The sequence below is a fragment of the Peromyscus maniculatus genome, chromosome 4 (assembly GCF_049852395.1).
Source record: "Peromyscus maniculatus bairdii isolate BWxNUB_F1_BW_parent chromosome 4, HU_Pman_BW_mat_3.1, whole genome shotgun sequence".
Taxonomy (NCBI): domain Eukaryota; kingdom Metazoa; phylum Chordata; class Mammalia; order Rodentia; family Cricetidae; genus Peromyscus; species Peromyscus maniculatus.
In genome coordinates, this window is record NC_134855.1 from 9,181,508 (window position 1) to 9,208,833 (window position 27,326).

Genomic DNA, 27,326 nt, shown 5'->3' on the forward strand with positions numbered 1-27,326 from the left:
AGGAGTCAGCTCTCTCCTTCCACCACTTGGGTCCTGGGGGTTGAACTCAGATTGCCAGGCAGCAGACACCTTTACCCTCTGGCCATCTTGCTTGCCCCTGATTCCAGGTGTTGGTTTTGTTTTGATTTTTGAGACAGGGTCTCATTATGTAGTCCTGGCTGGCCTGGAACTCACTGTGTTGCCCTGGTTGGCCTTGAACTGTGTAGACTGTCCTAGTTGGCTTTTTATTACCTTGGTAAACACCATGACCAAAGGTAACCTGGGGAGGAAAGGGGTTTTTTCATCTTGCTACTTACAGCCCATCATGAAGGAAAAGTCAGGGCAAGAAGTCAAGCAGGAGTTGAGGCAGGAATGTTCTCAGGGGTCCTGGAGGAACAGTGCTTCCTGGCTCGCTTCTCAGGGCTTGCTCAGTCTGCTTTCTTAGACACCCAGGACCACCTTCCGGGGGTGGCCCCGCCCACCGTGAGCTAGGTCCTCCTACATCAATCATCAATTAAGAACAATGTTCAGGGGCTGGAGAGATGGCTCAGCAGTTAAGCAGTGGCTGCTCTTCCTGAGGTCCTAAACCCAATCCCCAGCACTCATATGGCGACCCACCACTATGTATCACTGTAGGTTTGTGAGATCTGATGCCTCCTGGTGTGCAGATGTACATGCAGACAAAACACCCGTCTACATAAAATACACAAAGAAAATGCACCACAGCCTTGCTCACAGGGCAATCTGATGGCAGCATTTTCTCAATTGAAGTTCCCTCTTCCCAGATGAGTCTGGCTTGTTTCAGGTTTCCTAATAAGTAAATAACCAACACATCGACCAGGCTGGCCTTGAACTCACAAAGATTCGCCTGCCTCTGCCTCTTGAGATGGGATAAAGACAAGTGCGGCCATGTCCCTCTTTCGGGTTTGTGTTTTGTTTAGATGTATTTGCTTTCTGTACCTGAGTGTTTGGGTGCATGTGTGTCTGTGCGTCGTGTGGGTGCTGGGAACACAAATGTGGGACCTCTGGGAGAGCAGCCAGTGCTCTTTACCGATGAGCCATCTCTCCAGCCCCCTCTTCCAGGTTTTTAATTATAATTACAAGGTCGTGACGGGGCTGAAGAAGTGGCTCAGTGGTTAAGTGTGTACTGCTTTTACTGAGAACCAGAGTTCAGTTCCCAGCACCCAAGTCAAGCAGCTCCCAATGGCCTATAACTCCAGCTCTGTGGGATCTGACGCCCTGTTTTGGCTTCCTCTAGTGACTGCAGAACACACACACACACACACACACACACACACACACACACACACACACACAGATAAAATATTTTTAGAAGTGCATATATTATGTATTTGTCTGTTTTCAACATTTATTTTATTATTTTAATTATGTGCATGTGTACACGCACACTTGGTGCTCAAGGAGGCCAGAGGCATCAGATTTCCCTGCAGCTGGAGTTACAATCATTTGTGAGCTACCTGACTGGGTGCTGCGAACTGAACTCATGTTCTCTGCAAGAACAATCCACAATCAAACCATCAACAATCTTAACCATCAAACCATCTCCCCACCGTGTGTGTGTGTGTGTGTGTGTGTGTGTGTGTGTGTGTGTGTGTGTGTCTTAGATTATGTGATAGAATGTTTCAAATATTAAAAACAAAATTGAAGTCTAGAACTTCTGCCATCATTAAGCAAGAAGGCCTTTTGTTCAAAGGATTGTCTGATAATTTTCTCAAAATCAGTGGAGTGGGCAGCCTGGGACATTGGCCACTCTAAGAACACAGTCACAGTGCTTGAAGCAGGGCGAGAGGTTTACTGTGACTGGAGCCAGATAAGCAGTGGAAGGTTAAGTGTTCACCGTTTGCGGAAGCCGTCTCCAACCCACACCCCCTGAGCGCTGGACGCAGTGGAATGAAGTGGTTGTATGCCTCCTTTGCTGTCTGGGGTACTGAGTTGACGGCTTTATGGAACATGTAAGCATCTTTCTTGCTGGCCCCCAATTTTTGTTTTAGGTAAAAATGTCTGACTAGATCTCTGAAGGATTTCTTCAGGAATCAGGAAGGCCAAGGAAGGCAAGTGCCTTAAAGGCATCGGTGGTGTGGTTCTGTCAGCACCTGGGACACCCACGCCCTCCCAGGAGTCTAGAAGATAATTCTTAAACCAAAAAAGATGAAAAGAGGAAGTGGTCAGCACGAATGCAGGAAATACATATTGCAACTGCAGCTTCATCTTGGAACCTAAAAGGGTTTAAAAATACCATTTTTTTTTCTTTTGGTTTTTCAACACAGGGTTTCTCTGTGTAGCCCTGGCTGTCCTGGAACTCACTCTGTAGAGCAGGTTGGCCTCGAACTCAGGGATCTGCCTGCCTCTGCCTCCTGAGTGCTGGGATTGAAGGCATGCACCACCACCATCACCCAGCCTGTTTTTATTTTTTGAGAACACATCTTTCTTAGCAGCAGGCTGCCCTCCTGCTGAGGCCTAGCAACTGCTGGAAATGCAGACGTATGGCCAGCATTCGTGACTTTAATGCACTGCTAATCAAATGAATATATGTAGCCTCAAAAACATTCCAAGCATCTAGGCATTCAACAGAGTATGTGTTGGTGGAGGAATGCGTAGCACCCGTTGGATAATAATGGAAGGTTTCATGAGGGCCCCAGTTAACAGACAGGAGATAAAGACAGAGAACGGGAATCGGCTGGATATGGAATAGCAAACCTTCCAGAGAATCAGATGGCCTGTTAGTTTCATCATCACTGTGACCCAATGCCTGGCAGAAACAGCTAGAGGAAAGAAAGACTTTGCTCATGGTTCTAGAAGTTTCTCTCTGTCCTAGCAGGAAAGCATTACATCACACAAGCCAGCAAAAAGAGAGACAGAAAGAGGGTGGGGCAAGATAGAGTCTTGAGAGACACACCTCCAGTGACCTGCTTCCTCTAGCCAGGTCTCACCTTACACAGCCCACCTTCTCCCAGGAGTCTGCTCAGAGGTCGACTGTCAGAGCCCTGGCTTTCCCACAGCCTGGGGACAAGCTTGGCTCTCACAGCCTGGGGACAAGCTTGGCTCTCACAGCCTGGGGACAAGCTTGGCTCTCACCGCCTGGGGACAAGCCCTCACAGACTCACTCAGAGGTGCTCCATTGGCCTCATGGGTGTTTCTCAGTCCAATCAAGTTCACATTCAAGACTGACCTTCAAAACCAGGCATGGCATGATGGTGTGATATCTTGTGCCAACAGTCCTAGCACTTGAGAGGCTGAGGCAGGAGGACCGTGAGTTTGAGGCCAATGTGTGCTACATAATGAGTTGGAAGTCATCAAGGGTTACATAGACTCTTTCTTAGGAACAACTACAGAGCCCCAAGCTGGGTGGTGGTGGTGGTGGTGGCGGCGGCGGTGGTGGCGCACGCCTTTAATCCCAGCACTCAGGAGGCAGAGGCAGGTGGATCTCTGTGAGTTCGAGGCCAGCCTGGTCTACAGAGCGAGTTCCAGGACAGCCAGAGCTACACAGAGAAACCCTGCTTGAACACCATCCCACCCCCAAAAAACCAACAATAGCAGAAACAAGTAAATAATTGTGAAAGAGAGCAGGAAAGAAGATGAACCAGTGAGATGACTGTTGTGATAGTACACACGGGACCGCGGCTGGCCAGGCCAGGGTACCCCCCCCCCCACGCATGCAGGGAAACATGCCGGGCAGAGACACTGTGTCCACATGGAAGTGCGTTTATTATAATAGAAAGACAGGGATAGAGGGAGGCAGAAAGAAGGAGGCGGGGAGGGGCCGAGGGTGCACACCTGATGGGAACGGAGAGAGAGCGGAAGAGAAAGCAGAAGGGAGGGGTTTTTTCTTTTCTTTTCTTTTCTTTTCTTTTCTTTTTTTTTCTGTTTGTTTGTTTGTTTGTTTTCGAGACAGGGTTTCTCTGTGTAGTTTTGGTGCCTGTCCTGGATCTCGCTCTGTAGACCAGGCTGTCCTCGAACTCACAGAGATCCACCTGGCTCTGCCTCCTGAGTATTGGGATTAAAGGAGTGTGCAACCCACTGCTCAGACATAGTTCTTATTTTTTATTTCCTCGGGGTCCTTGAGTATTTATTTATTTCATAAATGCAAGGAAACTATAGGCATTAAAGCTTCAAAAATGGCCAGATGTGATGGCCACACCTTTGATCCCAGCACCTGAATGCAGAGGCAGGTGGATCTCTGACTTTGAGGCCAGCCTGATCTACAAAGCAAGTTCCAGGACAGCCAGGGATACACAGAGAAACCCTGTCTTGAAAAACATAAAAACAAGGGATTGGGGATTTAGCTCAATGGGTTCGATCCTCAGCTCCAAAAAGAAAAACATAAAAACAAACAAAAAATTTCAAAAATTATTCATCTTTCAGTCTCTGGAATTGATGGCTCATATTATTTATGTTATTTATTATTATTATTATTGTTATTATTATTATTATTATGAGGGGGTGACACAGTGACGTGAAGAGTCAGTTCCCTCCTTCCACCTTAACATGGGGTCTGGGGATCAAGCAGTTTACAGGGCGTCCATGGGAGGAGCTAAGCCATCCTTTGGCTCCATTGTGTTCCTTTATCTCTGTATGTGAACTCTTGTGCAACTTCTAATTACTTATTTTATTTTATATGCACTGGTGTTTTGCCTGCATGTAGGTCTGTATGAAGGTATCAGAATCCCTGGAATTACAGACAGTTGTGAGCTGCCATGTGGGTGCTGAGAATCAAACCCAAGTCCTCTGGAAGAGCAGCCAGTGCTCTTATCCAGTGAGCTGTCTCTTCAGCCCCATGCTTTTAATTACTTTCTCTATTAGCTCATTTATTGAGTTTAAATTTCTGCAACTACTTTTTTCCTTTTCTTTTTCGAAACAGGGTTTCTCGGTGTAGCTTTGGAGCTTGTCCTGGAACTCACTCTGTAGACCAGGCTGGCCTTGAACTCAGAGGGATCCGCCTGCCTCTCCCTCCTGAGTGCTGGGATTAAAAGTGTGTGCCACCACTGCCAGGTGCAACTACTTTTTCACTTCTAGAAGTTTCACTGGTATCTTCTTCAGACCTTCGCTGATGACATCATATTATTGTGACTTCTGTTACTTTTTTACTTTTTCTTTCTTTCTTTTCTTTTTCTTTTCTTTTTTTTTTTTTTTTTTTTTTTTTTGCTTTTTGCTTTTTGCTTTTTGCATCTTTTTGTTTTATATTTCTTCCAGACATTCTGATTGTTCTTCTCTGTGGTATTGGGTCTCATGGTGGCCTGTTCCCTGGTACGTTTATAATCTTTCTTGAATGAATATCTTTGGCAGTGATTGCTTCTCCTCTAGAGAAGTAGGACCATGGAAGTGCCATCCTGGTAAGGGTATATGTAGGCAGAATTTTCTGTCCCACCAGCCAGCTCCCAAATAACCACACAGAGACTTATTATTAATTATAAATGATTGGCCAATAGCTTTGGCTAACTAGATCTTACAACTTAAATGAACCCAAATTTCTCATTTATGTTCTACCATGTGGCTCAGTACCTTTCCTCAGCATAGCATGTTCATCCTGCTTCTCCCTGAGTCTCCTGGCAACTCCACCTTTCTTCATCCCAGAGTTCTCACTGTTGGAAAGGCCCACCTGTCCTCTTCCTGCCTAGCTATTGGCCATTTAGCTCTTTATTAAGCTAATGAGAGCAACACATCTTTACAATGTACAAAAAGATTATTCCACAACAGATATTTATTGTTTCTGCCAGGCAATTTTTATGCTAATTTATGGGCTTGGGCATTCTTTTTCAAATATATTTTTTATTTATAATTTTATGCATATGTGTGTGAGAGCCTGAGTATATATATGTGCATGAAGTGACATGCCTGAGGAAGCTAGAAAGGAACTTTAGATTTTCTTGAGCTGGACTTACAGGCAGTTGTGAGCCACTATGTGGGTGCTGGGAACCAAACCTGGGGCCTCTGGAAGAGCAGTGAGTGTTCCTAACCACTGAGCCATCCCAGGCTTGGCATTTTTATCTTCCATGGACAGGCTTAGGGGTTTGTTTATCAGCAGACACTCTTACCTCCCCCCATAGCCTGAAGTCCATGTGAGGTTCTTAGACATTTCTCTGATCAATAGGACTCTTGTGAAGTGCTGTGCAGTTTAGAGAAAGCAGACAGAGCCAACCCAGGTCACAGTGGAAGAGCCTGTGGTCTCCCATGCTGGCTCCTTACTGAATAACGTATGTAAGGTGAAGCTGTTGTTTTCAGAGTCTGGCTGTGTAGCCCTGGCTGGCCTAGTACCCACTGTGTACCCCAGAATGGCTTTAAACTTGGGGTCTTCCAGTCGCAGCGCACAGGTGTGTGCCACCACCAGCTGAGAAGCAAGAATTCTCCATTAGATGTTCGCTGTGACTCGGACAATAAAGGTCAGCAGCTGCCCCCAGGCAGTTCAGATTAACTTCAGGAATGGAGTAAAGGGCGGGGACACCGCTCAGTCACAAGTGTCAAGACCAGAGTTCAACCCATAACCCATTTTCGTTTGTTTAGAAAAAAAAATGCTGAGTGTGGTAGCATGCCTGCATAATCCCAGTACTAGGGGTGGGGTGGGGGAGGGGTGAAGACAGGTGGGTCCCTAGGGCTCATTGGCCAGGCAGACTAGCCTGATTGGTGGGTTCCAGGCTGGTGGCAGACTGTTGAAAAGAAAAGAAAGCGATTAAGTGGATGGTGCCCGAGGAACAACACTCTGTCCTCCATGTTCAAATGCATACACATGTACCTGTATACCCACACACACACGTCCATGCACATACACTGAAAAGAAATAATGGAAGCATGATATTCTTGCATCTGTGTCTAACAGGACTGTGTTTGAGCCTCCCGAGTGTTTCTTTTCTAAAACTGCAGAGATTTACGTGTCTCTATGGTTAGCCTAAGAAACAAGTGCAGCACTGTGTTAACCCTGGTGGCAGAGACGGCAAATGCCCGAGACCTTCACCTTCAGCCAGTGTGTCCGTAGCCATGGGTGTCAGAACCTTTGTGAACCCCATGTGGAGTTGCTTGTTGAGATCAGGCAGAGGGAAAGGTACAATCATTTCATCCTAGAACAGAAGCACACAGCTTTAATCCCAGCACTTGGGAGGCAAAGGTTGGCAATCCATGGAGAGAGTTCCAGGCCAGCCAGGGCTTCATAGTGAGACTCCAGCTTCCAACATCCATAATGAAACGCTGCAGTCTGCTGCAATGGTCGTGTCTTAGAAACCAGGAGGCCCCGGTCCTTCCTCATCTCAGTGCAAGCTCAGAGCAGGTTTGCTTCTGCAGCCTCCTCTCTGGACACGGGGTGGACTCGTCCACAGGGCCTGCTGCCCGCTCAACAAAAGTTCCTTTTCCCGTTGAGTTAACAGATACTTTGAATTCTACTTTGGGTAACTGGGGTACGGGGCAACAGAAAGCCTTTTCTTAGCCCTGCTTAGCAAGTGAATGGCCACCGGATGGAGATCCTGGTCTCATTTGCTATCTTTCAGTTTGGGGTTAGTTTTTTGTGTTTGTTTTTTTCCCTTTCTCCTTCTATTTCAATGACTGTGCACCAGAGTAACCCGCAGCCCCGGGGCTGGAGCACTGTAAGACTGGAGGGAAGAAAAGAAGCTTCAGGAAATTGCTGGAATAGTTCAGGCATATTTCTTTGGTTAACTTATTTTGAAGTTTTTCTGTTTTGTATTTTCGCTGCCCTTATAATTTATCCCAGACAGGCCGCATTGTTTTGGCAAGCCCTCGGCCTGGAAGTTTCCAGCGACGCTCCCAGCGCTGCGACTGAGTAGGGATTGTCAAATGCACTCTTAGTTTTGAAGTTGAAAATGTATTCTAGATGCGACCCTTTGCTGGAAAAGTTCAACAATGCCACTTATACTACAGCATGGCAGGACAAAGACTGGCCTCATGTCCTTGTCCCTCCCCCCCTCCCCTCTCCCGTCAGCCTTGCAGAGTCCGCTCTCAGAGGCCAGGCCTGTCCCAGCATTCAGTGTTAGAATTTACATCGTTTACCCATCAAGACAAAAGAAGATATTCCTTAACAATGCAATTAGGCTATAAATACTGTTTCATGCTGCTGGATTAGTGCTGTGGTACAGCTTTTAACCAACGTGCATGTGGGTTTGTATCTCTTGATGTAAACGTGCCTAGAAAATAGGTAATCCCATGCTATGTTATTAGTATCCTGTTACACTATTGCTATCTGGTGACCTGTATGGCCTGTTCTCTCTCCTGGCTGCATCCGACAGTTAGGCAGGTGGGGTGAACAGGAATGCTTTACTTTACAAACTGTAAGTTTGATGTTGGACACAGTGTCTGTATTCCCAGCACTCAGGACACTGAGGCTGGAGGATTGCTGTGAATTTGAGGCCAGTCTGGGCTATACAGGAAGTACCAGGCTAGCTTGAGCTATAACATGAGACTCTATTTCAACAAAACAAAACAGATAAGAAAAAAAAAACCTGTAAACTTGAATTATTTTCGGCAAACAGATATTTTTCTTCTTCCTTTGGTCATCCCAAGAAAAAGAATGCAGGATGGAGAAAGCCTAACTAACTCAGACTGTTAAATTCCCGAGTTTACCTTTCTCTTGGCACAAACAGTTTGAGGAGGGTTCAGAATCCAGAGGCCCTGCTGGGTCCCCTCAGTGCCTGCACTGCAGGGAGATCAGGCCCATCTGCCAGTCCCTGGAGCTGGGACCAGCTGCCAGGCATTGCAGATTCTGGGCAGGCTGTGTGGATGCACCATGGTGCAGCCATTGAGGCATGGTGCCCTCACTGAGGTGGGGGATGAGGGGCAGATCGAGCTTCCTTGTCTTCCAACGTAAAACCCAGCTAGGAGTTCTTGGATAATGATTCCGGGGAGCACCAAGAAGCCACTGCTCCAGAGAACGCAGTGCTAGGCAGGCTGCTGGGACTCCTAAGGATGGTCTTCATTGCTGTTCCCAACAACTCACCAAAAAACTTTTGGTAATAAAAGATAGGATTTTTATAATAAAAAAGATTTATTTATATTTATTATTTTCATTTTATGTGTTTGAGTGTTTTGACTACATGGGCATAAGTCATGGAAGCCAGAAGAGAGCATCTAATCCCCTAGAAGTGGAGTTAGGGACAGCTGTGAGCTACCATGTGGGATGCTGGGAACTCAGGTCCTCTGCAAGAGCAGGAAATGCTCTTAACTGATGAGCGGCTGCTACAGCCCTGTACCTTTTCGACAATGGGAAAGGAAAAACGACTTTCCAAAAGATGTCAAAGATAAGCTCTTCCTGGCCGACTTAGTTAGGGCTACATAGTGAGTCCCCACGCTGAGAGCGCGACCAATCAGAAGTGAAGCCATGCACAGCAGGGTCCACACCAAGGAATTATGAAGTGAAGATTTCATTTTTCTGACAACATCTAGATGAGTCTCATTCAGACCTGTCCATGACTTAGATCTTTACATTCTGAAACTCTGACTCATACTCTTACTCTCTCTCTCTCTCTCTCTCTCTCTCTCACACACACACACACACACACACACACACACTCACTCACTCACTCATGCGGAACACCTCTGTGTATCTTTGAACTACAGCCATGTTACTTGTAAGGTATTCTTAGAACAGCAACTTTAAAGAACTAGCCAGTGATGTGGGTAGGAGGGGAAATTCAGGCCTCTGAGACAACCTTGGCTTTTTTTTCTTTCTTTTTAGTTTTAGGTTTTTTTTAGTTTTTGGAGACAGATTCTCTCTGTTTAGTCCTGGCTGTCCTGGAACTTGCTATGTAGACCAGGCTGGCCTCAAACTTACAAGAGATCCGCCTGCCTTTGCCTCCCAGCGCTGGGATTAAAGGTATGTGCCACCACGCCCTACTGACTGGGGGCTGTTTTTACACGGGTTTACCAACACCTGAGAAGGTGACGCTCGCCTTAGGTGGCAAGGGGCACTACGTCAGACATGATGTTGCCTTCAATCACTCCAGGTTTCCGGTCTGCTTCCTCGTGGAGCTGCCTCCACAGTTCACACCCTCCACAGTTCACACCCTCCACGGTTCACACCTGAGGTCCTGAACTGTTTTATCATCACAGCTGCACAGGACTTGGGGAAGGACACCCTGAAGCTGTTAGGCATTAATAAGCTCTAAAAGCAATTTCATGGCTGGACTGAAACATTATGAGGGGGCGCCAAGGGAAGAGGATTCCAGCAGCTTCCCCCAGACAGTGCGGGAAGACCACAGCTCTTAGCAGTTAAATTGCCATGAGTAGATTTATCTTCTGGACCCCGCCTGTGTGTGTGTGTGTGTGTGTGTGTGTATGTGTACGTTTTTGAACATTCACACATACATATTCTGCCAAAAGATATCCCATCACTATTTTAGGACCATTTCCCTGAAATAAACAGGCAACAGCTTTATCTGATTGCAGTTATGTTCTGTCTGGAGTGGGATCCCCTCCCCTCTCCTCCCCTCCGCTCTAAGACTTTCCGAGGAAGGCCTATGAATGAAGCAGAAGTTATTCTAGACGTTGTATTCTGCATGGGAATCCCCTTTTTTAACATATTCACCGCAGTGACAACTGAGGAGGTTGAGCTCTGGTGTTGGAAGCCTTGGCCGTGCAGATGGAAGGCAGGCAGGGGGCACTGTTATTTTCACAGGATCACTGCTGTCCACTATGAGGGGGCGGATTTTTGAAGGTAGCTAGGGATGAATGTCACAGGGACTTAGTTAATGTACTTGGTGGGGGACTGTCAGAGGCGGAAGGCAGAGCATATGGCCAGGACAGGAATTGACAGGCTGCCAGCAAAGAGGAAGAATGTGGTACTAAAACATACCCAGGTTAGCTGAGAAGACGCCATGCCTTCCATGCCTTACAGAACCGAAAAGCCCCAGCTAATAAGGAAATGCTTGGAAATACTGGGTGATCTTTGTTCATGAATAGGGAAGAAAATAAAGGAAGCCACCGGACTGTCCCCTTGTGAGTGAAATGTGTGGAGGAAGTGGAACTCAGGTTAAGGTCACCAGGTCAGAAGCCAAGGAGAAACTTTGAGATTAAAAGCTCACCTGAGGGGGCTGGAGAGATGTGCTTAGTGTGAATCAGGCTGTGGGTGTGATACCCCAACCCCCCCCTCAAAAAAGACTGACTCTAAAGGGCACTGGCTGCTCTTTTAGAGGCTCCGGGTCCGAGTCTCAGCACCCACATGGTGGCTCCCAGCCATCGATAACTCCAGCTCCAGGGATCCGATGCCTTCTGGCCTCCTTGGACACCAGCCCACATATAGGGTATGGATATATGTGCAAACAAAACAGCCCTATGCATTTAAAAAAAAAGAAAAAGAAAAAACAAAACAAAACAAAAACACCTTACCCGCGGGCCCCTGAGATGGCTCAGTGGGTAAGGGTGTTTCTACCAAGCCTGATGACCTGAGTTTGATTCCCACATGGTGAAGGGGGAGAGCCAACTCCCACGAGTCCTCTGGTCTCCACATGTGTGCCATGCTGTGTGTGCGTCCGCCTGCCTCTGCCTCCTCTAAGTGCTGGGATTAAAGGCGTGCACCACCGCCAACCGCTCCCGGCTCAGTCATGGATCTTGATCTCCTATGACTTGGGTGCCATCAAACAAGACAAAAACAGCCAAAGCAAGCAGAAGCTCATGTGCCATGCTGGAATGGAGCCCCTAGCCTGTGATTGCTTAAGCTCTGTGACGTAAAACCGGGACCGTGAAGTGTCTTCATCAGCAGGGCGTGGTTTTTAAGCCATGTAGACCTCAGACTGTGCTAGTGCCACTGGATGGCTTTTTTTCTGGTCCCCTTTGAGTAGGAGGTGGGGATCAAAGTGACACATTCTCTTGGGGTTGTGTGTGACTCTGTGCTGTATAGACATCCTTGTCTGAGCTGCAGACTTGACTCTGGGCCTAGGGATGTAGCTCAGCAGGAAGACGTGTGCTTAGCATGAGCCAAGCCATGAGTTTGGTACCCAGAACTCCTCCCCCAAAGTGACTCTAAACTGGTCAAAAATGATTTCTTTTTAACTTTTTAAAAATGTATTTATTAGGGGCTGGAGAGATGGCTCAGCGGTTAAGAGCACTGGCTGTTCTTCCAGAGGTCCTGAGTTCAATTCCCAGCACCCACATGGTGGCTCACAACCATCCGTAATGAGATCTGGTGCCCTCTTCTGGCCTGCAAGCATGCATGTAGGCAGAACACTGTATACATAATAAATAAATAAATCTTTTTTTAAAAATGTATTTATTAGCCAGGCGGTGGTGGCACATGCCTTTAATCCCAGCACTCAGGAGGCAGAGGCAGATGGATCTCTGTGAGTTCGAGTCCAGCCTGGTCTACAGAGCGAGATCCAGGATAGGCAGGGCTGTTATACAGAGAAACCCCGTCTGGAAACACCCTCCCCCCTGCACACACAAATTACTGTTCTTATTTATGTGGATGCATGTGTTTGAAGTTATGTGCATCATATGTGTGCAGGTGCCCTTGGAGAACAGATGGTATTGGGTTCCCTGGAACAGGAGTTATAGGCGGTTATGAGCTTCCTGGTGTAGGTGCTGAGAACAGAACCCTGGTCCTCTTAGAAGAGCAGTAAGCACTCTTAACCTCTGAGCCATCCCATCAGCACCTTGTTTCTTTGATTTGAGGTCTCACTCTGTAGCCCTGGCAGGTCTGGTACTCTCTACGTAGGCCATTCTTGAATCCACAACCTGCCTTAAAATTTTTTTTTTTTTAATTTAACAGTTTTAAATTTTTTTTCTGTTTTTATTTTATGCATAGGAGTATTTTGTCTGCTTGGATATCTATGTACCACATGCATGCAGTACCCGCAGAGGCCAGTAGAGGACATCAAATCTCCTAGAACTGGAGTTATAGATAGTTGTAAGCCACCATGTAGGTGCTGGGAATTGAACCTGGGTCCTCTGCAAGTGTAACCATTGCTCTTAACCACTGAGCCATCTCTCCAGCCTCGTCCACCTTTTTCAGATGGTTGACCCCACTAGGGATTGAGTTTTAAAATATAGTTTACCTCCCCTTCCAAAAAAATATATGTACACAAATAAACACTCTTCAAGGTTCTCCCAAGGACCATACAGTGTTTATTATACATGTCATAAAATTAAATTTTTAAAAATATTTTCTTTTAAAAAATGATTTATTTTTATTTTATGTGCATTGGTGCCCTGCCTGCATGTATGTCAGCATGAGGGTGTCAGGTCTCTTAGAACTGGAGTTACAGAGGAAGAGGAGGAATTGTCTCAGGTCTAAGGCAAACCCTATGTCAGCTGCCACGTGGGTGCTGGGAATTGAACCTGGTCCTCTGGAAGAGCAGCCGGTGCTTTTAACTGCTGAGTCATCTCTCCAGCCCCAAGTTTTTTCTTTCTTTTTTTCTCTGTTTTTAAGATGGTGGCACACACCTTTAATCCCAGCACTCTGGAGGCAGAGGCAGGTAGAACTTCTTGTGGGCCTCAAGAATGTAATACAGAGTTTCAGCTGTATATTAAAACTATACTTTGACCAACCAAGGGTCTGTCAAATGGGAAGCCATTTATCACGTAATATTTGGTGTTATACAGCCTTACTATTCAGCTGCGCCTTGCTATGAATTTCTTATGGGCCCATATATTACCAGACCATTTGGCAAACAGTTCAGCTCCTCAGACCTGCTGAACCTCCAGGTAACTTCACACACACACACACACACACACACACACACACACACCCGCCCCAGCCTAGGACTCAAGCTGACTGGAGATGCCCAGCTTTGTTTCTTGTGCAAATGAAGCTCAGACCTCCCCCTTCCCTCAGGCCTGGGGGCGGGGCAGAGAGACTGGGGACAAGAGGGCTTTCTGTATAACCTGGTGCAGTAAGGACTGGAGCAGAATTCGAGGCAGACACAGAACCACGTGGCCAGAGAGAGGAGAGGAAGACAGAGATTCTGTAGAGGGTAAAGCAGATCTCTTGCCGAGTTTCCGAGAGCCAGGAGTAAGGAGTCAGGGAGGCAAGATGGAGGACAAAGGAACAGAGGAGGAAGATGAGGTCAAAAGCACAGGAGCTTACTAAAACTATGAGGACAGGAAAAGTGGGCACAGAGGAGCTGAATGTGAGGATGGAGCTGAAGCTGTACAGATGGAATTTTGTCATAGAGGAATAAAGTAACGGACAAAAAGGCATGATGTATGTAGATTCCTTCCCTCGGATAACCCCATGCCAAATGTAGCGTCTTTCCCAGGACTCTGGGAATTCTCTCAGGGCTGGACTTGGGAAAATTCTGTCATCTTTAAGAACTCTGTGAGTTCAAGGCCAGTCTAAGCTACATAATGATGCCTTGTCTCAATGGACAAATAGAAAATTTAGATTCAGGACAGTTTGTTTGTTTGTTAAAGCACCTGATGAGCTGGAGGTGTGGCTCAGTGGAAGAGCACTTGTCTGGCCGGTGTGAGGCTCTGAGTTCTTCAGCCAGTCCCCAGCACTATGAAGAAGTAATTAATTAATTAATTAATAATTTTGAGATAAGCTCTTTCTGTGTAGCCCTGGCTGTCCAGAAATTTTAGACCCAGCTGGCCCTGAACTCACAGAGATCCGCCTGTCTCTGCCTCCCAAGTGCTGGGATTAAAGGCGTGCGCCACCATGCCTAGCCTAAGAAGTCATTTTTCAATGCACCTGCTAACATGAAGTGTACAAAGTGGCTTGGTTACTGGTGTGCCTTTGTAGGCTTTTGTTTATTCTGTGTAAATAGGATGTTCTTCTTTTTGCCCCAAGGCACGGCAGCAAGCTCAATTACGTCACCAAATGGCAGAGGACAGCAAAGCTGATTACTCCTCAATCCTACAGAGATTCAACCAGGAACAGTGGGAATACTACCATACCCACATCCCCAACATCTTCCAGGTAAGCGCTGCACAGTGCTCACAGTTTGTGGAGACAGGTTGTTTCTGATGTGATAGGGCCTCGCTCTGTAGCCCAGGCTGGCCTGGAAGTCACTGTGTACCTATGTCCGCAGTCATCAGCCTGAGCCTCCTGAGTCCTGGCCTTACAAGTGTGCGCCACCACACCTGGCTTCCCAAATGTCCACAAAGTCATCTGGGAGTAGGTGCACGTGTATGTGTGTGTGGAGGTCAGAGGTCACCTTGGATATATATCTGTACACCACATTAATGCCTAGTGCCCCTGGGGATCAGAAGAGGGCCTCTAGAACTAGAGTTCCAGATGATTGTGAGTGGACATGTGGGTGCTGGGAGTCGAACCCAGGTCCTCTGCAAGAGCAGCCCGTGCTCTTAGGTGCTGGACCATCTCTCCACTCTCCCACCCTTTTATCTGAGACTGGGTCTCTCAGTGGCAGGCTGTAGAGATGGCTCTGTAGTTAAAAATGCTTACTGCTCTCATAGGAGATTAGCATTTGGTTCCCAGAACCCACAATGCCTGCAACTCCAGCTCCAGGGGACCTGCCATCCTCTTTTGTCTTCCTTGGCCACCTCTGTGGACATCTGCACACACGTGGTATACATAAACTCACACAGACCCACACATACACATAATAAATAAATCTTTTAAAAATACCTTAGCATAGGCTGGCTGGCCAGCAAGCCTGGTGGATTCTCTTGGTTTTGTTACCCCCCCCCCCCCCAAGGCTTACAGGTACACTCCATCACACCCAGCTTCTTAGGTGGACTCTGGGCATCAGAGGCGGTCTCATGCTTGTACAGCAAGCCCCCTTCCTACTGGGCCGTCTCCCCAGCGCCACAGAGTTGTTTCCCGTAGCGTGCAGATCGAGCGATGGCCAGCATTAAGAACGAAGCATGACGCTAACGGGGTTCAATAGGTGGACGTCCTGGGCCGTCACTGTGCCCGGGTTCTTTTGAGGGGGTTGATATCTTACAACTGTGCCTCTTAGAGGACTGCTTCCTTTGTAAAGGACACTCTGGCTACAAGAAATGCCAGCTTAGCTTGAGGGGACAAAGTGGCATTCAGACTTGTGGGGTTTGAACAAACAAGTATTGTTTCCTTTGAATTGTTCTCTCTTCATTTTAAAATCTGTGTGTGTGTGTGTGTGTGTGTGTGTGTGTGTGTATGTGGTTTGTGGGTACATGTATTTATTTATTTGAGGAGTCTCATTATGGACACCTGGCTGCCCTGAACTCACTATATAGATCAGGCTGGCCTTGAACTTACAGAGATCCGCCTGCCTCTGTTTCCCAAGGCTGGGATTAAAGGTGTGAGCCACCACATTTTTCTGAGGCTGACTCTCTCACTGATTTGGAACTTCCCATGTGGCTGGGCTGGCCAGCAGCCAGCTCTAGAGATCCGCCTGTCTGTGTCTACAGTGACGGCTTACTGTTGGACCCACCCCATCCGCCCCTGGCATGTGTACGTGACTGGGGGCGTTAAACTCAGGTCCTTGTGACTGTGTGGCAAACACTTGACCAACTGAGCCATCTCCCCAAGCACATGGATTGTTTCTTTGGCTGCCTTAAGTGGTCAACAATGATATGAGAGACTCTGGATGAAGCTCATTGTGGGGCACTGGTTTGTCCCACCTAAGCCTGACGACCTTCCATCCCCACAGCACAGTCAATCAGGCAGTCAATGTACAAAATAAACAAATACACACAATATATATATATATATGTGTGTGTGTGTGTGTGTGTATGTATATGTATGTATGTGTGTGTGTGTATATATATATATATATATATATATATATATATATATATATCCCCGGTTTGGAGAATTTTGCCTGGTTTTTGAGACAGAGTCTTGCTGTGTAGCCCAGGCTGGCCTTAAACTAGTGACCCTTCTGCCTTAGCCTCCAGAAGAATCCTAGGGTTATAATTGTTAACATCATGTCTGGCTCTCCAGAATCCTAGGGTTATAATTGTTAACATCATGCCTGGCTCCCCATTTGGGGACTCTTTTATGATTTGAGTTTCAAATGTAGAAAAGCCAAAGTGACTGATTGAAGTAACTCCCCTAGTTGGGTCTAATTGGGTTCTCAGTGTCCTATGCCACCAATGAACCTCTGGACCATAGAGGGCAGAAGACTGGTTCTCCCTCAGCCTGGGTTGCGTTGAGACAGTCACTAAAGCGTTTTTGTAAAAGACGGAACGGGGAGGGACGTGAATTGCTGAGGATGTTAGTAATAAAGCTGAGCTGGGTGTGGGGCATGCACTTGAATGTAAGCCTAGCACTTGGGAAGCAGAGGCAGGAGGTCAGAAGTCAAAGCTAGTCCTGCCTCAAAACAACAAAATATAAACAATGTCATAGAGCCCCTGTGGTGGGGTTTACAGGCACTTTCATTGTCGCTGTGGTAAGATTCTCTCACAAGGCCAGCTTCACGGAGGAAGGGTTTATTGGCGCGCAGCTGAGGGGACAGAGCATCGTGGCAGGGGAACCATCACAGCAGGAGCAGGAGGTGGCTGGTCACAAGGCATCAGCGGTCAGGAAGCAAGGGATGATGAATGCAGATGTTCAGCTCACTTACTCCTCTTTTTTAAAATTTCCTATATTTTTATTTTGTCTGCATGCAGGTCTGTGTACCACATGTATGCAGTGCCTTGGGAGCCAGAAGAGGGCAATGAGTCCCCTGGAACTGGGGTTACCCATGGTTGTGAGCCCCCGTGTGGGTGCTGGGAATCGAACCCAGGTCCTCTGGAAGAACAGCCAGAGCTCTTAACCACTGAGCCATCTCTCCAGCTCCCTCTCCTTATATATAAAACATTGTTTTACATTTGATTATTTGTTTAGTGTGTGGTTATGTGCGTACAGCTGAGGAATTGGTGAGGTGAGAGGTGGCAGTGGCTTGTTCCTTTGCTTCTCTGATCTTTCAGCATCTGCTCCGATAGCTGGCTCCGGGTTTTCATTATTAAGACCAATTCATGCGACAGTAGGTGCATGAATCACAGTTCACACAGTGGTCAGAGAGCATTCTGTTTTCTCCTTGCTAGGTGGGTTCCAGGGTTTGAATTCGGGTTATCAAGCTCGGAGGCAAGAACCCACACCTGCGGAGGTGTCTTGTGGGCCTGCTCTTTTTTTTTTTCCAGTCTGGAACCCCAGCACAATGAATAGTGACACCCACATTTAGGGTGGGTCGTCCCCCTCAATTAAACTAGTCAAGAAAATCCTTCATAGACATGCCCATATTTGGTGATTGTGGATCCCGCCAACTGAAGTCGATGTTACACATCACAAGAGTCCTCTACTGAAACTGCGGTCCAATTGTTTGAAGGGCTCACTATGATGCAGCCCAGCCATTCACTGAACACAGCACAGCTGACTGATCTATAACGGTACAACAAACCCACAGCCATTCAGACTCCAATCTGTTCCCCAGAAGTATTTTCAGGGGAACAATATCACCCCAAAACAACTTCCCCAAGTAGTAGTAGACCATTTTATACATGATCTGATTTTTGCAGAAAATACAAGAGATGGAGGAAAGGCGGATCGTGCGCATTGGAGAGTCCATGAAGACCTACGCGGAGGTGGACCGGCAGGTGATACCCATCATCGGGAAATGCTTGGATGGTATAGTGAAGGCGGCCGAGTCTATCGACCAGAAAAATGTAAGTGTTGTCACTGGGCTCTTGCCTTGTCCCTCCGGCACCACCTTGTGCTTCATTCGACCCTGAGACAGGGAGCGCTGGGCGTGGTCACTATGCTTCTGCGCCTGAAAGTCCTTTTATGACCCTCAGTGTTTGGATTTAGTTCCCCAGTGCTTTTGTGTAGAACACAGGGTTGTCACTGAATTAAATGGATTTCTGCAAAGAGGCAAGCTCTTTAGGGCACCCGCAACCCAGCAGCCTGTGGAGTGTGGGGTTTGTCACTAGATGCTGGCAGCATCCCCTCAGTGGGACAGTTAGTATCACTGCCAGGCCCCTGGGGGGCAAAACTGTCCCTCGTTTAAAATACCCACTCAGATCCCTCTGTTCCACTTTTTAATTGCCTCTGTGAAGAGTTTTGTCAGTTGGTGTGAACAGCTGCCTCAGAGGGTTTTAAATGGTAAATATTTGTAGGAGAGAGTCCTGGGCAGTAAGTGCTTTGTGGGTTTGTTTTTGATGGTGTGTAGAGTTTGGTTGTAAGATTCCTTGCCCCCCATTTCATTAAGACATGCCAGCTTTCAGTGTCCTTCAGTGATCTCAGCCATCTTGGTGAGAAACAGTTATCCATGTTCCAAAAGGAACATCATCCTCCCCGCCTCCAGCTACATCCTACAGGCAGGCTCCCGGGATTCCTGAGGTGCCAAACCATCCTTACCTTGAGCTGGAAATGTTTTTCATGTTTTTGTTATCAGACTTAGTGTCTAATTTTAAAGTCTAAATGAAGCTTCCTCCAATCACTGTTTAAAGACTTAGTGACTTATTTTTTTTTTTTTTTTTTTTTTTTTTTGGTTTTTCGAGACAGGGTTTCTCTGTGTAGCTTTGCGCCTTTCCTGGAGCTCACTTGGTAGCCCAGGCTGGCCTCGAACTCACAGAGATCCACCTGGCTCTGCCTCCCGAGTGCTGGGATTAAAGGCGTGCGCCACCACCGCCCGGCGACTTAGTGACTTATAAGTGACATGGTAAAAGGGGGAATTTTTTTAAAGGCAGAGCATCATGGAAGGTTGAAATGAGATGTGGAAAGCACCTTTGGCTCTCACCTGGAGGCAAAGTTTTATGAATTAACCTGTCTGGTAATAGACACACTACTAAGAGAAAAAACATCCAGTATCAATAGGATTCTCTTGGATTGGCCTCTGCGTGCATCATGAGTGTTCTGGTGTTGACGTGGTTGTCCACGGGTATGATTGCAGGACTCCCAGCTGGTCGTGGAAGCCTACAAGTCAGGGTTCGAGCCTCCTGGAGACATTGAGTTTGAAGACTACACCCAGCCGATGAAACGCACGGTATCAGAAAATAGCCTTTCGAGCTCCAAAGAAGGCAAGCCGGAGCTCAAGTTTGGCGGCAAATCCAGAGGCAAGCTGTGGCCATTCATCAAGAAAAACAAGGTACTGGAAGTTTGGACCCTGCGGGCTGAGGTGACAAGGTGCAGAGGCTTGGAGTTTATCTTTTGGTCTTAATCAAACAAAGCTCTGAACTTCCAGAAAGCGAGAGGGACGAGTTAGCGTGCTGCGATCATTTCACGATCCCAACGGTCTCTTTCTGGTGGCGGTCTTTGCCATGACCTCTGTCTTATTGCAGATGTGTTATCACCTGGACTGGGTCACCCACACTAACATCACTGACCTCACGGCCCTTTCACCCACCCCTTATCCTCCCAGACTGCTGGGCACCTTTGCTGGGAGCGAGGGGACAGTGTCCCATCTAATCAAGCTTGCCAGCCTGGGCTTGGTTTTGAATCCATGTTAACCTGTCTCCGTGAACATTTTTTCCATTTTCTTTTCATAGTGTGGTATGTAGGTGCATGACAACGCTAACCCACCGGCCTAAAACGGGATGGAGGTGGCATTACTGCATTAACCTTAGGCTGGATGTTAGAGTTTCTCAGGATAGGACTGTCTCGCTGTTTCTCGAAACCTCAGTAATTTAGACCCTTTCCCCCCATTGAGCTGTGTTAGTTTAGGTGCGGAAATGTTTACCCCTCTGGCTTACACTGGATTTGGAATGACTAATGAGAGCCTTAGCTTGCATGTGGCCGTCTGCATGAGCTTTGGGTCACAAGGTTCTGCTGTCCCGTCGCGTACTCACAGACCCTCTCCTTTTCACCCCCTCTTTGTGGAACACATCCTACATGGTTTCTTTTGTACCGTGGCATCGATATTAATGGTTTGTGTTTGACTTGCTTTGGATCTTGACTATGATTTGATGCTTATTTCTGTTTTGTGTCTTCTCGTTTCTGGTTTTTTTTTTCACTATCACCGCTCATCTTTCACATGTAGCTTATGTCCCTTTTAACATCCCCCCATCAGCCTCCCCCTCCCCCCCCTGCCTCTGCCTCACCCTCTGCTGTTCCCAACGGCCCCCAGTCTCCCAAGCAGCAAAAGGAACCCCTCTCCCACCGCTTCAACGAGTTCATGACCTCCAAACCCAAAATCCACTGCTTCCGGAGCCTAAAGCGTGGGGTAAGTGCCGCTCTGGAATCCTGCGTCTCTTGCGCACTGTGTTGCATGTCTCATTCTGCATAACTTACTTTGTTTGTGAATGGACCCAGTGTGTTTTCCTATAACATTTAGAGAGAGAGAAAGGCTGAGCCTCAGTCGGCTCCCAGAGAACCAGAGAGCAAAGAATGTCAGAAAGAAAGGAAGGAGCGGAGGAGGGAGGAGGTGTGGGAGGGCGAGAAGGCCAGCAAGCCTGAGATTTGACTCTCTAGTCCGTGCTGGAAGCGCCCCACACTTCCCCTTCAGAGGACAGAAGTCATTCATTTCCTCCTTGATCTCACCAACTTTGATCGGGTCTCTTAAACTGACCGTGGAGAAGATGAGGAAGTGGAAATGACTGGACAATCAGAAAATATGTGCTGACTAATTACAGACGGGAGTGTAGTCAGGCACAGCTGTCCTAAAGAAGCCTGCGGCAAAGAGGAAGCCGACCAGCAGCACGCTGGCTCCCTTGTGAAGTTAAGGGATGATGATAAAATACCTCTCAACTGGATAGGGCTGGACTCTATACAGGTCGAGCAGCCCAAATCCAAAGTGTTTTGAATGCCATCGTGACACCTTGAGTGAAAAATTCCACACCTGACCTCGCGTGAGTTGCTGCAGCCGTAACACAGCCGCGGCTGTGGTGTGGCCAGAGGCAGATGTTTACATGAGGCCTGGATTCCATGTGCAGGACCACAGAAACAAAACACAGGTACCAGAAGCTTGTGCAAATTACAGGGTCAAAACACACACATAAAGTCAGGCTGTGGCAGGCCACATCTTTAATCCCAGCACTCAGGAGGCAGAGGCAGGTGGATCTCTGAGTTCGAGGCCAGCCTGGTCTACAGAGTGAGTTCCAGGACAGCCAGGGCTGCACAGAGTAACCCTGTCTCAAAAAACCAAAACCAAAAACAACACCCCAACCAAAAAAAACCAAAAAAACAAAAACAACAACAAAAAACCCATGTAAAACATATGTGAGTTTTATGTTTAGATTTGGATCTCATTTTATCTACATAGATCTCTCCATAAAGTCCGAAGTACTTGTGGTCCTGGACATTCTTGTGAGGAACACTAAACCTGCGTCTCTTTGCAAAGGGACAAGGCCCAGTAGCAGTGACATTTATCCAGACCTCCTCTGTTCCATTCTGAGCTCTTCTTGCAGTGAAGCCAGTATGCTAATAGAAGCTGTGGAGCCAGGATCTAAAGCTGGAGAATCTGCTCACACGGTCTGAGAGTCCCTGACACCCAGTGGGAAAAATTTCTTAGAACATGATTGCTGTTAAGACTCAGGTTCAATGGGCTGGAGAGATGGCTCAGTGGTTAAAGGCACAGGTTGCTCTTCCAGAGGACCTGGGTTCACAACTGTCTGTAATTTCTGTTCCAAGGGGCTCTGACACCCTCTGACACCTTCACACAGACATATATGAAGTCAAAACACCAATGTCCATAAAATACAAATAAATAGAATTAAAAAAAAAAAAAGACTCACGGGCTGGAGGGATGGCTCGACAGTTAAGAGCACAGACTATTCTTCCAGAGGTCCTGAGTTCAATTCCCAGCACCCACGTGGTGGCTCACAACCATCTGTAATGAGATTTGGCACCCTCTTCTGTATACATAATAAATAAATAAATCTTAAAAAAAAAAAGGACTCACATTTAAAATCAGGTGTGATGTTGCACACCTGTCCTCCTAGCCTTAAGAGGATCAGAAGTTCAAAGCCATTCTTGACTATGTAACAAGTTCAAAGTCGTCCTTGGCTACATAACAAGTTCCAAGCCATCCTGGGCTATATGAGACTCTTCAAAACAAACAAACAAACAAAAAACCCATCCAGTTTGCATGACAATTAAGATTGTGTGACTAAATCACACTTATTCCTCTACAGGAATTGGGGCAGTCATTAACACAGATACCAGCTTAGCTCTCCCAAGTAAAACTAAATGACAGGTCTTCTGAGCCTTCTCCCTCTTCCTCCCTCCCTCCCTCCCTCCCTCTGTTCGTTCTCTCTCTCTCTCTCTCTCTCTCTCTCTCTCTCTCTCTCTCTCTCTCTCTCTCTCTCTCTCTCTCTGTCTTTCTTGCTGTCCTGGAACTCAATTTGTAGAATAGACGGGGTTTGAACTCACAGACATCTGCCTGCCTCTCCCTTCCAACTGCTAGGATTAACGGCATGTACCACCACTCCCAGCTCAAGACACTTGTTTCTATGTGATGCCACAGAGCTAAGTTACCCCTAGAGCTGGAGTTGGATACCAGACCTTGGGCTGGTAAGCAGCATGGCTGGGCAAAGACAGGTCCAGTGTTCCTCGTGAATGGAAAGTTCTCGAGTTTTGTGGTCCTGCTCCAACATCCATTGTCATAGGAGGAGATTCCAAACCTGACTGAGCATTTGTCTCAAGTCCATCTGCTGGTAGACTTCCTCGTCTGTAGAATTCCTGTGCTAAGAGAATCTTCATTTTATAGAATCAGCGTCCTGATCCATGTCTAACCTCAGCACTCCAAAGGTAGAGGCAGGAGGATTGCCACTAAGTCTAAAACCAGCCTGGGCTTCATAATGAGGTCCCATTTCCAAAGAACAGAAACGATGCTGGGGATGTGGCTCAGCTGTCAGTGCTTGCCTAGCGGGCATCCCCAGCACAGCATAAACCACGATGTGATGGTGAAAGCCTGCTGAGACCAGACGTCCAAAGGTCCTCTGTGGCTACAGAGTGAGTTTGAGGCCAGCCTAGGCTATGTGAGATCCTATCTCAAAAATAAAATAAAATGATGGGCCAGCGAATTGGCTCAGCAGGCAAAAGTGCTTGGAGCCAAGCCTGACGACCTGAGTTCAATCCCCAGGTCCCAAGCAGTGAAACTCCCAAAAGCTGTCCATGTGCGCAATAAACAAATAAATAAAATAGAGGAGTAAATAAAAGAAGTAGTAGGGTCCCCAAATCGAGGTTGAAGGAAGGAAGGACACATTTGAGAGGATTATTTTGCTTTAAGGTTACTTCGTATATCAAATTAAAAACCAGACATTTGGCTGGTGAAATGAGTCTCCAGGACCCACGTGGTGGAAGGAAAGAGAGAACCAATCCCACGAAGTTGTCCTCTGACCTCCACATGTGCGTCTTGGTACTCAAATGTCCACACGCCCTGCACAAGTAAATGTACTCACTCTTTATTAAATCAGAAATTTAATTTCCTAAAACCGTCAGGACAGCCACTGTCAGCAGGCAGAGTAGCTTCACAAGTGGACGATGGATCGTGCTGAGCTCTGTTGTTGGGACTGGCTGAGCAGTCGGCAGCTTCTTGGCTCGATTATGCTGGCTTTTAGAACTCCACTCTTCATCAGAGAATTTCCACGGATGTAACCAGGGTGAGCCAGGCTCAGAGTCAGTTACATCATGTCACCACATAGTCACTCATGTTTACAAACATCTGCATCTGTCTGTCGGACACTCGTGATGAAATGTGTCAGATGTTTTCACAGTCACCATCCGTTTGCATATCTGGTCCGTGATGCTATATCACACAATCTCCTGGTCATCGATGGTTTCGTACCTGTGTTCATGGTGTCCCCCAAGTGCGTAGGCCAAGACCAAAGAATGCCTGTGTTCAATTAGTACAAGAAAAGATGGTTAAAAAAAAAAAAAAAAGTCTGATTTAAAGGAAGATTTTTTTTTTTTTTTTAAATCACCAAGGTGAATTTTATTTCTTGCTCCTCACATCTGTGTTCAGCAAATTCCTTTTATGGGAACTTTCCTGGATGGTAAGTGCCTTCTCCCCATAACAAGCAAGCTGATGAAAGCTTCGATGTTGCTTGTAATGGGCCCTGGGTCAGTCAGATCCGACGCTGCCTGCAAGGAAGGGGGCAGGAAGGGAGGAAGGAAAGGGGAGACACTGAGCCTTTGAAAACATCATAAACCCAAAGCCTGGGAACTAGACCAGGTTGTTCAGCAGCTTCAGTGTGCGGGCGAGGCACTGGATCCGTGATGAGTGGGCTAGTCCTTGATAGCATTTCACTCTCGCTTGAGACTGCCACTCCTGAGCCCAGAATCGATGGAGGATTCTGGGAGAATAACTGTGTATCTGTGGTGTGTCTTTCGGTTCTGTTTTGTTTAGATTTTTTCACTTTAGTTTTTGTCTGTGTGCTTGTCTGTGTACCACGTGTGGGCCCAGTGCCCTCAGAGTTCAGAAGAGGGCGTCGGACCCCCTGGAACTGGAGTTAGAGATGGCTGTGAGTCACCTCATGGGTTCTGGGAATGGAACATGGGTCCTCCCCAGGAGCAGCAAAGGCTTCTAACCACCAGACCATCTGTCCGGTACCCTGTGGCATGTCTTCTAATTCATCACATTTCACAGCCTTCAGGTTTGAATTCTAAATATCTGGTTTAATGACCAGAGTGTAGAAATTATGTGAAATCATTTCTTTCTTTTTCTTTTCTTTTTTTTCTGAGACATGCCACCACATCTGGCTCAATGTGCAAACATTTCTTAGCATAGCTTAGTTTATTTCCGAGTAATTAAACAAGAGTAAATATTTTTGATTTATTTATTTGTTATGTATGAATGCCAGAAGAGGGCACCAGATCTCGTTATAGATGGTTGTGAACCACCATGTGGTTGCTGGGAATTGAACTCAGGTCCTCAGGAAGAGCAGCCAGTGCTCTTAACCTCTGAGCCATCTCTCCAGCCCCAAGATTAAATATTTTTGTTGTTGCTGTTGTAAGCCATTTCCTGGGGGTATTTACAGAGAGTCTACACTGACAGACCTTAGTATTCCATCTTTCCAGGAATTAAAAAAAAAAAAAAAAAGATTAAAGAAGGGAGAGAGGGAGAGTATCCTCAGAGCTGGTGTGGATGTACACACCTGTGATCCCAGCCCCTAGGAGGTGAAAAATGGAGGAATCCAAGATCATCCTCCTTTATATATGGAGTCTGAGGCCAGTGTGAGCTACATGAGAGGAAACCGAAGGGGTATGAGAGAGACAGAGATTGATACTTGGACGATGGTAGAAAGAAAAATGATAGATGAAAGATAGATGTCGGTGGCCGGTGATGGCTCACGCTTTTGATCCTAGCACTTGGGAGGCAGAGGCCAGCCTGGTCTACGGAGTGAGTTCCAGGGCAGGCTACACAAAGAAACCCTGTCTCAAAAAAGAAAGAAAGAAAGAAAGAAAGAAAGAAAGAAAGAAAGAAAGAAAGAAAGAAAGAAAGAAAGAAAGAAAGAAAGAAAGAAAAATATTAGATAGAAGATAGATAGGATAGGTAGATGATAGAAGGATAGATGTTAGATAGATTGATGAATTGATGATTGATTGATTGATTGAGATAGATGCCTAGATACTAGATAGATAATAGATGGGTGGTTAGATATGTGGATAGATAGGTAAGAACATGTCCTGGATTTGACTCTACAAAGGGTAATTCTATTTGTTGCCTAGCTAAAACTAGATGCTCCCTCCTGTATTTTAAAGTTAATCTTAGGAAATACCACCAAAGCAGAGCAAGGCATTTTGGAAATCCATTATTGTGTGTCACGTTCTCGATGTGCGGTTCCTTTTTTCGTATCTCTTACCTTGTTCTCTTGCTGACTGTTGGCAGACTCAGTCTTTGAGTTATCACAGAGAGCTCATGAAGAGGACTCTAGGGAAACCCACGCATGCCTTCGAGGCTAGGGACTATGTTGTAAGTCTGCCTGTGCTGCAAGTACGCAGTCACAGCCAAACCACTAACCCCTCGGACAGCGCCAAGACTGGGGACCGGTACAGCTGTAACACGGCCACCCCACCAACCCAAATTCCCAGCTGAGAGGACTGCACCCTGGGGCAAGGACGGGGCTCTTAGGGTATAAATCCAACAGCTATTTTATCCCCAAAGTTGCATAGAAAGACCCAGGCTCCCTGATGGACACCCAGTGTCCCCGTGACGTCACCGAGTACGCTCATCGTCAGCGTGCAGCCTTTTTGTCTTAGTTCTGGTAAAATCTTCAAAGAGCCTGCAGCTGCTACCTGAAATGTCCGTGGTGCCCCTTGATATGAGTTTATGGCAGAAATTTACCCATAAAACACAGCTGCAGAATGTAGTCACCGAAAGAGACAGTTTAGGGCATGGCGGTGTGACCATGCAGGCACCTCCATCCGTGGTTGCAGCCAGTGGGCCCCTAGGGAGTGATGCCATGAGCTTGGAGAATAAAAACTCAAAGAAGCATGAACAGATAGGGTCCCAGTATATTTCACCAAAGCGAATGTGCTTAGGCACTTCCCGTCCCCTTTCTTTGCGCTTGAGGTTAGTAGCTGTGACCGTCCAATG

The 27,326-nt window shown here is 46.9% G+C and overlaps 1 protein-coding gene across 22 annotated transcripts in view; it reads left to right on the forward strand.

Moving 5' to 3' along the window:
* Positions 1–27,326, forward strand: part of Fnbp1 (formin binding protein 1) — a 131,311-nt gene that overhangs the window by 84,384 nt on the left and 19,601 nt on the right. For 7 of the 22 annotated variants that reach the window (XM_076568967.1, XM_076568968.1, XM_076568969.1 and 4 more), the window contains exons 7-10: positions 14,717–14,845; positions 18,370–18,516; positions 19,743–19,937; positions 20,829–21,011. In XM_076568967.1, the coding sequence (XP_076425082.1) occupies positions 14,717–14,845; positions 18,370–18,516; positions 19,743–19,937; positions 20,829–21,011 (654 nt within the window). Of the gene's footprint in view, positions 1–14,716; positions 14,846–18,369; positions 18,517–19,742; positions 19,938–20,828; positions 21,012–26,618; positions 26,703–27,326 lie in introns of all 22 variants that reach the window. The other 15 variants (XM_076568971.1, XM_042274928.2, XM_076568966.1 and 12 more) reach the window with 4 other exon arrangements.